At 48.9% G+C, this 14029-nt stretch overlaps 1 protein-coding gene across 1 annotated transcript; it reads right to left on the reverse strand.

Annotated features, from left to right (window-relative positions):
* Positions 1–568: 568 nt before the first annotated feature.
* LOC123159288 (hydroxycinnamoyltransferase 4) lies at positions 569–2178 on the reverse strand. The gene has a single exon (XM_044577118.1). The coding sequence runs from the start codon at positions 2092–2094 to the stop codon at positions 805–807; it is 1290 nt and encodes a 429-aa protein (XP_044433053.1). The 5' UTR covers positions 2095–2178; the 3' UTR covers positions 569–804.
* Positions 2179–14029: the final 11851 nt, after the last annotated feature.

Consider the following 14029-nt stretch of genomic DNA (forward strand, 5'->3'; position numbering starts at 1 on the left):
GGTTGCAGCGGCTGTGGAGGTCGCCGTCGTCGGAGTGGAGCTAGATGGGATGGACGGAACGGATGCCACAGCGGTGCAGCGGGGACGCGCGGCCGGCTTGCCGGCGTCGAGCTGAAAATTGGACGAAGGAAGCGAACTCGCCGGCGTGGAAGAGAGAAAACAGATAAGAAACGAACGAGCAGTTGAGAAGATGAAGGAGAAAATAAGGCAACGATTGGGGTGTGGGCCCTATACATACGTGTCGCTCGGGGACAGGAGGACCGCTTGCTCGCATGGCCGAACCGGCCGAGCGTTCGGCCGGTGCGCGCCGTCCCCAAACAGTTCCCATGCCCAAACGTCGCACGACCACGTCCAGATCTTAAGCCACGAGAAATATAATGGCACCAGCAAAGGTGTCCGAATTCACATGGTATGTATACGTAAAGTTGGGTACAAACAATTTCCAGGATCTCAAAGTAGAGCGACGTGTAAAAGGTGCGGTGTGCGGCGGCTTAGACGCAGCAATCAACACGAGCCACTCGGCTTAGCTAGCTAGTAGAGAGACTGGGATCGAGATTACACATGCCCAAGTCCAATATTTTTCGAGTCTTATTACATGTACTAGCTTGTAAGATAGCAGCATACAACTATGCATGGCTACTTACCGACCAGCGCTCGACACGTTCATATTCACATACACATGTACGTAGTAGTAATTAACGAAGAGCAAATTAATCATGACGCAAACGTACATGCATGCAGAGTATACGCATGCATGGCAGCAGTGTGTGTAGGAATACGTCCTTAATTTACGGCATGCGTATGCTACAGCTCGAGGCGAGCCAGCTCGTCGGCGAACACCTTCCTGAACGCCGGCATGCTCTCGGGCTCCAGCGACAGCACCAGCGCGAGCGCGCCGTCCTTGCCGGGCGCGTTCATCACGTACACGAAGCCGCTGTAGTACATGAGCGCCGGCCCCATGAACGCCGGCGCGCCCCACCCGAAGTCGGCGTCGGAGAGCGACATGCCCATCCAGCTGATGGCGCGCAGGTGCGCGCGCGAGATGCCGCTGCGTGGCAGGTTCATCGTGTCCACCCCTTCCAGGTAGTCCACCAGCGACCTCGCGTGGTCGCCGCCCTGGCTCGTCGCCGCGCGCGCCAGCCTCGCGGCGTGGACCAGCGGGCTGGACACCACCTCCTCCACAGTGGCCGACACGGACGTGCGGATCACGGCGTTGCCGAAGTACCCCGCCGGGAGCTGCGGGTCCAGGCGCGCGCGCATGTCGACCATGGAGTAGAGCCGCGTCTCGGCCGACGGCGGGAGCGCGCGGGCGCGGCACACGCACTGCCACACAAGGGCCACCACGGCGCGGAACGTGGACGCGCCGAGGCACCGCGCCTTGAGCGCGCCCACCTGGCCCTTGCTCATCGTGACGATGGCGCTCGCGTACGTGGAAGCCGACACGGGGTCCACCGGCTCCGGCTCCGGTTTGTACTCCGGGTGGTCGTACAGCACCGCGCGCGACTGCGGCGGGCGCGCGGCGAGCAGCGTGTGGTCGAAGCACGGCGGCACGGTGGGCGCGCCTCCGCCGCGGGAGATGCTCGCCCACGTCTCGAAGAAGTGGGCTGCGCCGCGCGCGTCGACGATCGAGTGGTGCATCGCCTGGCCGAGCACCAGGCCGCCGCACCGGAGGCGTGTGATCTGCACGAACAGCAGGGCGCAGGGCGGGTTCGGCGCCGGCGTGGGCGGCACGAGCAGGTCCCTCATCTCGTCGCACGGCACGAAGTCGTTCATCAGCTCCTCGAGCGCGTAGTGCTCGGAGCGGGCCGTGACGAAGACCACGCCCTCGCCGGTGCAGTCCACCTGGACGCGGCCGGTGCCGTCAAGGCCCAGGCGGCCGGCGAGCGGGTAGAAGGCGACCAGCGCCCTGGCGAGGCTATCCCTCATGGCGTCGGCGGCGAAGAAGCCCGGGTCGCCGTTGGGGCGGAAGAAGTAGACCGTGGGGGTGTAGCCTCTCCTCCCGGCGAGGTCGAGGTTGGACAGCCAGATGCTGCCCCCCGGCGTCGGCTCGGCCGGGACGACCAGCTCCGACGACAGCACCTGCACCATCGCCATTGCCAACCGAGCTGACCGAGCTAGCTAGTGTGTAGTGACGTTGGAAGTTGGCAGTTGGCAGTCGGCGTTGTGATTTCTACGAGCGTTCCGCCAGGTTTAAATAGAAGCAGGAAGGCGCCATGGAGGTCATGGCGCTCGCGGTTGGTGGCATTTGCGCTGTACACTAGAGCCACGCGGCCGTGTAAAATCGATGACTGGTAAAGACGGCCGGCAAGGTAAAGCAGATAGCTGGGAGCTCCGAACGACATGATTTAGGCGTGGTAGTATCATAAGTTAGTACTACCTTGCATATGATACTAGTGTATGATACTACCTTTTTAGTATATAGTATCATATGGTAGTATCATAGAGTACTAGTGTAGCATTTATTATGATACGGTATCATGATATGATACTCAATCCTCTCTTACTTCATTTAATTCTATGCCACCTTATCAAAGTTGCCTAGTTGGCATGCATGATACTAGCTATGATACTCCCATTACAATCAGCCTCAGTCTACAGCGGTAAATTAAGAATGAAGACGACGACTGGACACTTGAGAGTACACACGTTTTCTCATGACTTCTCCGCCAGTGCGCACTTTCTACATCGTCGTATCATATGGAATTCAGAGCTCGTGGAATTAATGGGGGCTATCAGGGGTCGTTCTCTTCCTTTATTACAGGAAAGTTTACGGAAGACGACTGAATTTCATTGGACGAGGGTTGGTAATTTGCACAACGGTGTTGCTCGCGTGGAGATTCATGCAAATATTCCTTTTTAGTTTTTTTCTTTCTTCTTCTTATAAGTTACATCGCTTGATTGAGACTTGGTTAAGATTTGTGTCAAGATTCACTCAGTTCGGTGGCTGCCCAGAACGATTCTGAAACGATGATCTAGCGCATTATACAAGATAACGCCGTCCGTGAAAATATGTTATTGCGTACGGCTCCTCTAACCCTAGGCGGATAGGACAAACTCTCCCCTCTAGGCTTCGCCGATGAGCCCGTGGATTCGCCTCCCCTGTGTTTGTCGCTTCGGCAGCCGATAGCGGAGAGGGAAATTCATGTGCCTCCACTCCGGTTAGTAGGTTATGTCAGGTTTTTTAGTCCTAGCAGGTGCGATGCTCGGGTGGATGGCGACGCTTCTTCTTTGAGTTCATCTTCAAAGCAACGATCCTCCTCGAGTGTGTTCGTCTTGACGTAATCAACGGAGCTCCGACATAGATTTCTGCCGTCTCCTTAGGGCGGCGAGGTCTGAATTTCTCGTCAGGTGGCGAGATTTGGTGTCAGGTGCTTTAAATCTATGCAAGGGTTCAATGACAACAATTGTGGCTCTAGGGCTCTAGTCCTTAGGGGCATGTGCATAAAGACTTTCCAGCTGCCACCGACAGGGTCAAGCCTGCTCCGGTAAGGGAGCGGTGCACCGGTAGCTCGTTCTGGGGGCCATAACACGAAGACTTCCCGTCTGCCATCTACTAGGTCAAGTGGGCTCTGCTAAAGGAATAGCGACAACGGTGCGTCGCCGACTCGTTCTGGAGGCAGTAGCACGAAGGCTTCCCGGTTGTTTCAACAAGGTCAAGCCGGCTCCGGTAAGGAAGCAGCGACAGTTGCACATCGGCGGGTCATTCTGGCGGCAGTAGTGGTCTTCCGTTGGTCTCGGAATCTCAGTGTAATTTTTATTATGTTTGACATGTTTTGCACTTTCAGTGAACTTTTATTATAGATCCGATCTTTTTCGCAGAAAATGTCCCGGTCCTCAGAATCCCCCCCCCCCCCCCATATTGCGACATGATATGTGGGAGCAGATTTGTGGAAAGCAAGTGCGGGGACACCGTGTCCCTCGCGCATGCCTTTTCTGTTGGCCTTTGATTTTCAAACTTTCATATCTTTTGAATAAAAAGTTCAAATTAAGTTTTGTTGTTATATTCATGTTTCTTGTGATGACGACTTTCAAATAAGATCCATTTTGAATAGACTTTGACAAATTTTGAAAATAAATGTTAAGTTCCAACTCTCAAAACTTAGTACAAGCGATTGATAAAATCATGACTTTTGCATCTACGATCGAAAAAAATAACTTCAAATTTTATCTATGAAACTTGATAAGAACGAGCAAAATTGCTTCAGATGAAAAATCGTAAGTTTCAATGATTGAAACTTAAAACTTATTGAACATATGCCCCGGCGAATTTCTGCATGGTATGCTGATATGATATGAATATGATATAAGAGCATCTACAGCTGGAGTAGGCAAATCCGGGGCTTCAAACACCCGCGGTCGTGCCCGGACGCGTCTGCAGACACTGACCGGTCAAGCCTCAAATTTGCTCTTCTGCATCCAGATACCTCATACTAGAAATCTGAAGCCCGTACAAAAGCATACAAAGAAAAAAAGTCCTATGTACTATGTATATCAACTAGCCTAGTCCTCGCCGGAGATGTCCACTATCTTCGTGCCCGACGCCGGGTACATGGACGGCAGCCACATCACTGGCTTCTGTGGCTCTTCCGCGGCGGCCTCCGCGTTCATCTTCGCTTCGACCTCGTTGAAGAGGGTGTCGGTCGCTGGCCGTTCCTGCCGGATGAACCGCCGGCTGGCCTCCACATACGCCTCATCCTGGATCGACTCCAGGATGGCCTGCTGCTCAGCCATCTCGTCCGCTTGGGCGACGTCGAACTCTGCCTCTGCTCCGGCTGCTCCATCTCCTCGTTGTCCTCTGGATCCGCCACCTCCATTGGAGCCGGCTGCTTCTCCTTTTCCTTCTCCTCCTCCTCCTCCTTGCCCTCCTCTGGCTCCGGCGAGTTCGGAGGCAGCCCAACAGCGACGTGGGTGGGGAGCGCGGCGCGCCTCGCCCGGTTCTCCTGCTCGATCTGGTATCGGCGCTCCGGCATGAGCATAGCATAGGTGGTTATTTTCTTCCGGACCATGGCAAAGCCGGAGAGCGTGGGAAGAGCATCGAAGTGGGAGAGAGGAGGTGGATGGGCTTGGGCTGGTGGCCTAGAGAAGGAGGAGGTGGATGGGCTCGGGCTGGTGGCCCAGAGAGGGAGGAGGTGGATGGGCTAGGGTTGGGGGACGTCGGCCGGCTTAATAGCCGGATTTGGCCTCGGGCGGCGAGCTGGACCGGCGCCACACATCGTTCACACCCCCACCCGAGGAGACGTCCGACGGACCGCCGGGTTCATGAGAGATTTCGCGTGGGACCCCGACACCAGTCTGACGTGACAGGACGCGCCTGAGCACATCTGGGCGCCCTCATTTTTTGGCTGGATATGAGGTGTGTCGGCCAGGTTGGGCGTTTGAGGAGCCCATTTTGGTCGAATTTTCGTGACCAGCTTTCCGCTGGGACGTTTAAGGCGGGTTTGAGGAGTGCGACTGTAGATGCTCTAATATAGTTTGCTATGGCCAGATTTATCAGTTCGACATTAACGATGGAACAAGATAGTTGCTTCGTGACAGGTTAGATTTCTTTTCCGTATTGCGACATCAACATGATATGATGTACGTACACTAGCTTGTATGGTCAGATTTCCTTAGGCTACATGCATAAGATCCTGGTAATTAACTAAGATTATTATTATTATTATTATTATTTTCCCTTTTACTCATTTTGCCTTTTGAATCAAAACACTCTGTCAACCCATCAGTACTGTGCGTCTAAAGCAAGCTGTCCAAGTGTCCAGTCATGATTTTGCTCCATGGTTGGGCTTCTCTCTTCCCTTTTCCTTCTGATTTTGTTATGTAAAAAAGGGTCTGTCAAGCTCGATCTGTCTATAGTACCAACAATGTTACATAAGGACATCTCTCAATGCTCCGATATATGTCTGTGTTATGGTGTCTATATCATTTATGTCAACTTCTATTGTTCAATAGGGACCCAACGATTTGTGAAGTGGTCAGGATGTTTGTTTTTCGGGAAATCTAAGACAAACGTGAGGAGCTTTGTCAGAGTCCGGACATCTACTTGACCAACCAAAAGCCTTCTCGTGGTCCTCCTCTCTTTTCTCTCTCTTCATGTGCATTGTCCTCCTCTTCTTTCTTTCTCTCTCTCCTTCAGACACCACAAATCTCGCCGTATGCATGGCCTCCCTCTACTCTCTTCTCCCAACCAGGTTAATTTATGAATAGCTTTGGATGGCTCCTTCTGCATCATGTCAACGGATCACATCCGGACATATACCGAAGCCATTTGCGGGTCAGCTTTGAAGATTGCCCTAAAGGTCTTCTCAGATGTGAAGTTAGGTAGCTCTGAAAAATACGAATTACGCCATATTCTGTATCTTCATCGGTCGATGGGTTGCTTGGCGATGACGGCACCAAATGTAGTGGTAGTAGAATAACAGAGAACCTGTAGAAAACAGAAGCACCAAACGTGCGTGTCTACCTCGTGTCAATGCAGTCAATGGTTTCTGGGTTTGGTGAGAGTCGGTACGCCTGTTTATAATTTTATATATACGTACAATCATGTAAACGTGGACGTATACGCTCATGGATGATCTATCGTACGTATATATAACTGATGGGCCATGTACAGTTATTAGCTGGCAATGGCATAATCATTGTTTCGTCGTTTGCTTATCGAATGTGAGAAACTGTCTATTGCTAACTAGAGAGAGAAACTAACGGTCGTTTTCGTTTCTTTGCAGTAGGTAGCTTGCCCTAATCCGGGCTTTGTGATGGACTTCTTGGCGCTTCTTAATTCCGAAGTGGATGATGAGCGTGCGTTTCAGTTGGTACGGCCTCCGTGTACAACTAGAAACAAAACGGCCGTTAACGAGCTGACGCGCCTTCAAGCTAATAATATCATCTTGAGCGAGCGTCCACTGCTTCAGATGGCAACACATATATAGACACGGACACGTAAAAAAGGGCTGATAATATCGATCGATATCACACACGGGTTTCAGCTAAGTGCACATACGTTCGGCTGTCGCATGCGGTGATGTTTTCCCGTGGGCTCGTCACGCTTTGCTTGCATGGCACGAGAGGTGCAACTTCACATCAACTATACGTAGTACTTGATATTTTTTTCCGTAGATAACCCTGTGAAAAGGTGTATTTCCTTGCATCAAAATCCTGTTAAAATCACAAGGTGACGCGTTGGTGTCGTCAGTAACACGTATGGCGTCCTAATAGCGAACGTGGTCTCTTTTTCTTACCAGGCGGCAAACCAAAACCTAGGTGGTAGCTACCTGGAAATCCATGGACACATCAGCTAGGCATGCGTATGCATGCATGCATGGGTCCCGTCCCGGCTGGTTGGTGGAGTTGCTAGCTCCGCTCGCGTCAGTCCGTTGACTGGGCGGACGCGACAGGCGCGCACCAGACTCCACTCACGCGCGCCGGTCGATCCAGACGCCATGCCACACGCACGGACACCCCGGTCAAAAACCATGGCACCATGTCCCGGCTGCACGCCACCCTCCGCTGCTTTCGTGCCATATATACCAGGAATATGGTTCGCATGCCTGCCTTTCCCTGGTCAAATTAGCGAGACCTGAGTATGATATGCCACCCCACCAGAAGCAAAGAGAGTGCCTTTGTGCGGCGGCCAGGGAGGAAAAGGCTTTGTGCATGCATGGTCTCTCGATTCCGTCCCGTAGATTTTTTATTTTTTATTTTAGAAAAGGATGATACCCCGGCCTATGCATCAGAATGATGCATGCAGTTCTATTACCCCCTCCGTTCATTTATGTAAGATGTGTTTCTTTTGACACGGTGACCAAATCGCATAATTACCCTTGGCAATTTTGCTGGTTAGTGGCAAGTAAATAAGTGAGTCCACGAATGTAAGAGATACATGTAATCGAGGGAGATGTAGTTTCTTTCTTTTGATACAAGGAGAGATACAGAAAATCAGGAGAGAGATATTTTTCTCTTTTTGGAGGGATAAAAACGAAATTATGAGGATTTAGAAGAAATACACTTTATATTGTGAAATTTTATCAAAAAACAAATACACCTTATATAAAGGAACAGAGGAAGTATTAAGCAAAGTATCCGAACTTTTTGCGGTCTAGTAATGCTTGGCCTAAGTAAAAAATAGTTAAAATAAAAGTTGTCACAACCGGCACAAATAAACGAGATGACTAAGAGCATCTTCAACAGGCGCGCAACACGCGGCGCACAAAACATTTTTTACAGCACGAAAATAGCGGTATTTTGCGCGTGGCAGGGCGCTGGCTTCAGCGGCCACTGCAAAATATTGCGTGCGCAAGCCGCTCCAACAGGCGCTGCAAAAAATCGACGCGCGCGAGCAACTAGAATACATACTAGATAAAAATTCAACGACACAAATAGCATATTCAACCAAACAACACAAACTAGTCCGAAATAAATAGACTAGTAAAAACTACGGTGCAACTAAATTAGAATAAGGCGCGGCGGCGGCAGCGGGGCGCTGAATACGAGAAAGAAGAGGGCGGCGGGGGGAAGAAGGGGGCGGCGGGGCTCGAGTGTGCGGTTGACGGCTTGGGCGCGCACGTTTTATGGAGAGCGCTGGACACCGCGTGCCGGGTCCTTTTTTCCCGCGCACGCGATTCTTTGCCGCGCGCCGGAATTTCCCGCGCTCGCTTGAGCACGCGAAAACGCTTCGCGCGCGTTAAACCAGCAGTTTCCCCCGCAAGCGCGATATTTAGCACCGCTGTCGGAGATGCTCTAAACACCTAATCTATTATTGGACCGCCATCCGAACTGGTTGTAGATCTCCCGAGCTACCGTCTCTCGTCGGATAGACCCGATAACCGAAGAGTTCCAAACTTCTGAGAAAGTGAGTAGCGACCGCGTATGGATCCAAGTGAATATCCTGTCCCGTAGATGGGGGTTGTTGCGATACTACCTGTCGCTGTGATGAGCCGTGGACCGAATCATGGCAAATACGCTGTCTAATTTGTTGGTTATTATTAATCTGGCCGGGCTCCGACCGGGTCGCCCTTTCCACGATGGCGTCGTACGCGCAGTGTGCTGGACTATAGTAGTGCTACGTATACGTACGGAGCAAGAAGTGAGACGTCGTCGTTGGAGTATGTGTTTGGAGCACCTATACGCCATGAACCTCACTCTCGCGTAAGCTACGTGAAATAAATTTGAAGATTCTAAAAGAAAAGAATATCGCATGATGGGTAGATGGGAACCTGTAAGCTTGTGCGAAAGTTCCATGGTCAGACTCAGTTTCTCACTGGCATCATGAAGAGAACAGGCGAAATTTCGACCGGTATCTATATATAATTAGTGATCTCAGTGATCAAAATCACTGTGCATCTGAGCTTTTCATTGGCTGCCATTTACGCGTTGTGCTTTCCAATTAACTTTGGCACTGTTATATATTATTTTTTTGGTTAGCTAGCTATCGATACTACTTAATTACAAGTCTTCCTCTTGTGTGCCAAAGGTTGGTGAGAAAATGTGAGTACTGAACAGCTCTGTCTTAATTTACTGGTAGCTTCTTGCTTAAAGATACTAGCAGTGTACATCAGAGGGCGTGGCTCCCTTCGAAGGCGTCAATATTGTCGGCATTTGATGGGTGACAGTACACCTATCTTATACGTGAGGCTATCAGTATTTGTGCACTCATGGTAGTACGATGGTATTCAGACGTCCTTATGACTCATGATGATGCATGCATGTTCCTTTGCTACATAGCATGCATAATATCCGCGTTCAAGTTTCTGTATCTTTGAGGCCAATAGTCAATGTTGTAATAGATTTGATTGATAAAGTTTATACAATAGCACTGCTCCTAGAATTATTATGGAATATAGGGTCTGTTTAGTTTGCAGCTTAAGGTTGCCACATCTAATCTTAGTCGTGCCACAACATATTAGTCATGTGTTTGGTTCATTGCCACACTTGTCGCTTGGCACATTTTTTTGGCTGCATGGTCCACATGTTATAGATTTAATTTTTTTTGCCAAATCTTGCCATACTTGTGGTGGCCATTTTACTAGCCACACTTTGTCTAAGCTTAGTTGTGACAAAGTTAGAAACCAAACAGGCCCATATAGTTTCATAATATAATCTTTGAAAGGCCTGGCAACCATTTTAGCTTAGCTTGGTCAAGAACATCAATTCAAACCCTAAAACATTGTTTATTGCGGGACGGATAGAGTATCTGATAGCAATATAGTGTCAAAAGTTGATCAAGAACATCCATTCACAACCTAAAACGTAGTTTATTCATTTCAGGATGAATGGAGTACCTTACACGGAAGGGATTCGTAGTACACAGGTGCGGGGGCACGGAACCCCCTTTTTCTTTTGACTTTTGTTTTTTAATCTTTTGAACCAAAAGTCCAGATTAAATTTTGTTCTAATATTCATGTTTATGGTGACGAGGGCTTTCATCTGAGTTCCATGTTGAATACATTTTGACGAGTTTTTAATTTTTCTTTGAGATTCAATTTCTGAAACTTGATACGAGCGACCAACAAAATCGGAACTTTGAGAATCTATGACCAACAAAATCGTCAGTTTAATTTTGAACTCTGAAACTTGGAACGAGCGATCGTCAAAATTTTAAGTTTCAAAAGTTGAGACTGACAAAATCATAAGTAGAATCTGCGACCGACAAATCATAAGTTTTAAGGTTTAACTCTGAAACTTGGCACGAGCGATCATCAAAATGTAAGTTTCAGATTTTGTGACCGACAAAATCATCAGTTTCAGAAACTAAAACTTAAAATTTGGTGTGCCCTCATGTGGGGTCCAGCGACTTTGAATACCGTGAGACAATCAGGATGCTCGCACGGCTGGGCAGGTGCGTGCTCCTACGAATTTCCACCAATGTGGAACTTTTTAGAGTATAAGAGGTGAAACTTCGGTAATTGCCTTTGGCTCTTGCTTAACTTTATCATTGGCATGTACTCCTACTTCCTGATCGAGACCTACTTATCATGGTAGAGACCTACTTATCATGTATCGATCGACTTTGTTCCTTTTTTATGGCAATAATTTCTTATCATAAAATTCATGTACTTTCAAACAACTTTTTCATTGAAGACAAAATTTGAAAAATATGGACGCCCATGTAAGTATATCAAACTGAAGGCACAATCAAGTTAGCTGCTAATGGGGGGGTGGGGGGGGGGGGCATTTTGTTCGTTAGTTTCTTTCGGATGAAGTGGTTAGCTTGGCCTAATTTGAGCGTTGTAATTGACTTCTTGGCGCTTCTTCCTTCGTGATTATGCGCATGCAGTTCACTACTAGAAACAAGAAGGAACTGTTAAACGGATGTGCCATACAAATAATATGTTCGTACTTTCAGTAAATTTAACTAGCAACGACGGAAAGGAGCGGTCCAAATTGCTTATAGAACTTGAGGGTTTTTTCAGGTAACCTGGTGTTAAACAAAACTCCTGTCACGTTACACATCCAGGAACTTGGCGTACAAGTCTAGGTAGTTAGGGAGATCTCTTTTATTTGTTATGTCATTTATCTTTGTATCTCTCTATCCCTTATCTCCATGTATCTCTCCTGGTGGTTGTTGCTACCGATTGTGTATGTCTCTGTGAGAGCTGGCCTCGCCCCCAATCAATATATAATCGCGGGCTGTCATGTATGACAGTTGAGACGCTTCTACGAATCCTAATATGGTATACAGAGCCTCCCTCTTCCACCTCATCTAGCCATCATCTTCAACCTTCGCCCATCTCCCATCGCCATGTCTTCCTCCAGCCAAATCATCTCCTCTGGCCTAAACAATACGATCTCAGAACCTCTTACTCGCACAAACTATGTTTTGTGGCGAGCCCAAGCCCGATCCCAGATCATAGGAGAAGGTCTCTTCGGATACCTCGATCAAACAGTCCCAGAACCACCAGCCACCATTACCTCCAAAAAACGCAGAAGGAAAAGATCAAACCACACCAAACCCAGCCTACTCCGCCTGGTTGATTCAAGATCAACAGCTTGTGGCATATCTGCTACGCAACCTCTCCAAAGAAGTCCTAGTACAGGTCGCTTCCCTAGAAAAATCCCATGCCATCTGGTCTTCTCTCGCAAACATGTTTGCGGCTCAATCCAGATCACGTGCCAACAATTGCCGTGCTGCTCTTTCCAACGCCCAAAAGGGCTCCCAATCTGCCGCGACCTATTTTGGTCAGATGAGTGCGCTTGCAGATGAACTTGCCATGGCTGGAAAGCCACTTCTCGAGGGGGAGCTGATCTCCTTTCTCATCTCTGGTCTAGATATGGACTATCAACCTCTTATCTCTGCATTAGACGTTCGCACTGAGCCTCTCTCCGTCGATGAACTGTTTGGCATGGTGTCCAACTTTGATCAAAGGGTGGAGATGTTCCACGGCTCTGGATCGGGTGCTTTCAAAACATCCGCCAACGCCGCCTCTCGAGGACGCGGTGGCTTCTCCAAAGGCAACCGCGGCGACTGCGGCTTCTCCAAGGGTGGCAACAACAACGGCCACAGCGGCGGCGGTGGCTATGGCAGCTACCGCGGCGGCGGTGATGGCGGCTACAACAACAATCACTGCAACGGTGGCGGCGGCCACCGTGGTGGCGGTGGCGCAAACTACAACAACTACGGCGGCAGAGGAGGCTACTACAACAACAACGGCCCTCCGCGCCCCTACTACAACAACAATCAAGGGTGCCGTTTTGCTTGGTATGAAGAATACGAAAATAAATGTCAGATCTGTAAAAAACTAACCATATTGCAAAAGAATGCAAATGGCGCTATGCAGAGGACAACTCTCAGAAGAAGCGTGTTGCCGCTGCGGCAGACATCTCCTATGGTAGTGCTGACTCCAACTGGTATGTTGATTCGGGCTCCAACGAGCACATCACCTCAGATCTCGAGAAGCTGACCATGCATGAGAGATACCACGGCAAAGATCAGATCAACACGGCAGAAAACGCTCCAGGTATGATGATAAGTCATGTTGGTCAGTCTACTGTTAAAACCACGCATTGTGATATCCAGCTTAAAGATGTTTTACATGTTCCTGCTGCATCAAAAAATCTCCTTTCCGTTCATCGCATCACACTTGATAATGGTGTTTTCATAGAATATCACCCATTCTTCTTTTTGATGAAGGATCAGGTCACAAGGAGGGTCCTCTATCGTGGTAAATGTGTGCAAGGTCTCTATCCGTTGATTCCCAAGTTTTGCAAGTTCAATAAACAAGTTCATGGAGCCTTCAAGGTCTCTTCAGAACGATGGCACAATCGTTTAGGCCACCCATCTTTCTCTATTGTTTATCAAATTCTTAGTAAACATAAGCTCCCATTTGTCGGTGAGCATGATCGTGAAACTATTTGTGATGCTTGTCAAAAGGCAAAAAGTCATCAATTACCTTACTATATTTCCACTAGTGTGTCAACAAAACCCTTGCAACTTATTTTTTCCGATGTGTGGGGTCCTGCCCCCTCTTCCGTTGGTAGACACACATATTACGTAAGCTTCATTGATGACTACAGTAAGTACACGTGGATTTATTTGCTTAAAAACGTTCTGATGTCTTTCAAGTATTCCACAATTTTCAAGCACTAGTTGAGAGAAAATTTGATAGCAAAATCATTGCCATGCAATCAGACTGGGGTGGTGAATATGAGAAGTTAAATTCCTTTTTTCAACAAATAGGAATTTGTCATCACGTATCTTTTCCCCATGCTCATCAACAGAACGGCTCTGTTGAACGCAAGCACAGGCACATTGTTGACGTAGGCTTCTCCCTTCTTGCCGCAACATCTATGCCATTGAAGTTTTGGGATGAAGCCTTCCTAACTGCGGTTCATCTTATAAACTTGCTACCTAGCCGTGTCATCAACAATGAGTCTCCAACCGAACGCCTCCTTCATGCCAAACCCGATTATGCCTCTCTCCGTGTGTTTGGGTGCACCTGTTGGCCAAACCTACGTCCTTACAATAATCGCAAACTCAGCTTCCAGTCCAAACAGTGTGTCTTCCTTGGCTATAGTGCCCAACACAAGGGGGTCAAGT

This window comes from Triticum aestivum, chromosome 7B (genome assembly GCF_018294505.1).
Source record: "Triticum aestivum cultivar Chinese Spring chromosome 7B, IWGSC CS RefSeq v2.1, whole genome shotgun sequence".
NCBI lineage: Eukaryota > Viridiplantae > Streptophyta > Magnoliopsida > Poales > Poaceae > Triticum > Triticum aestivum.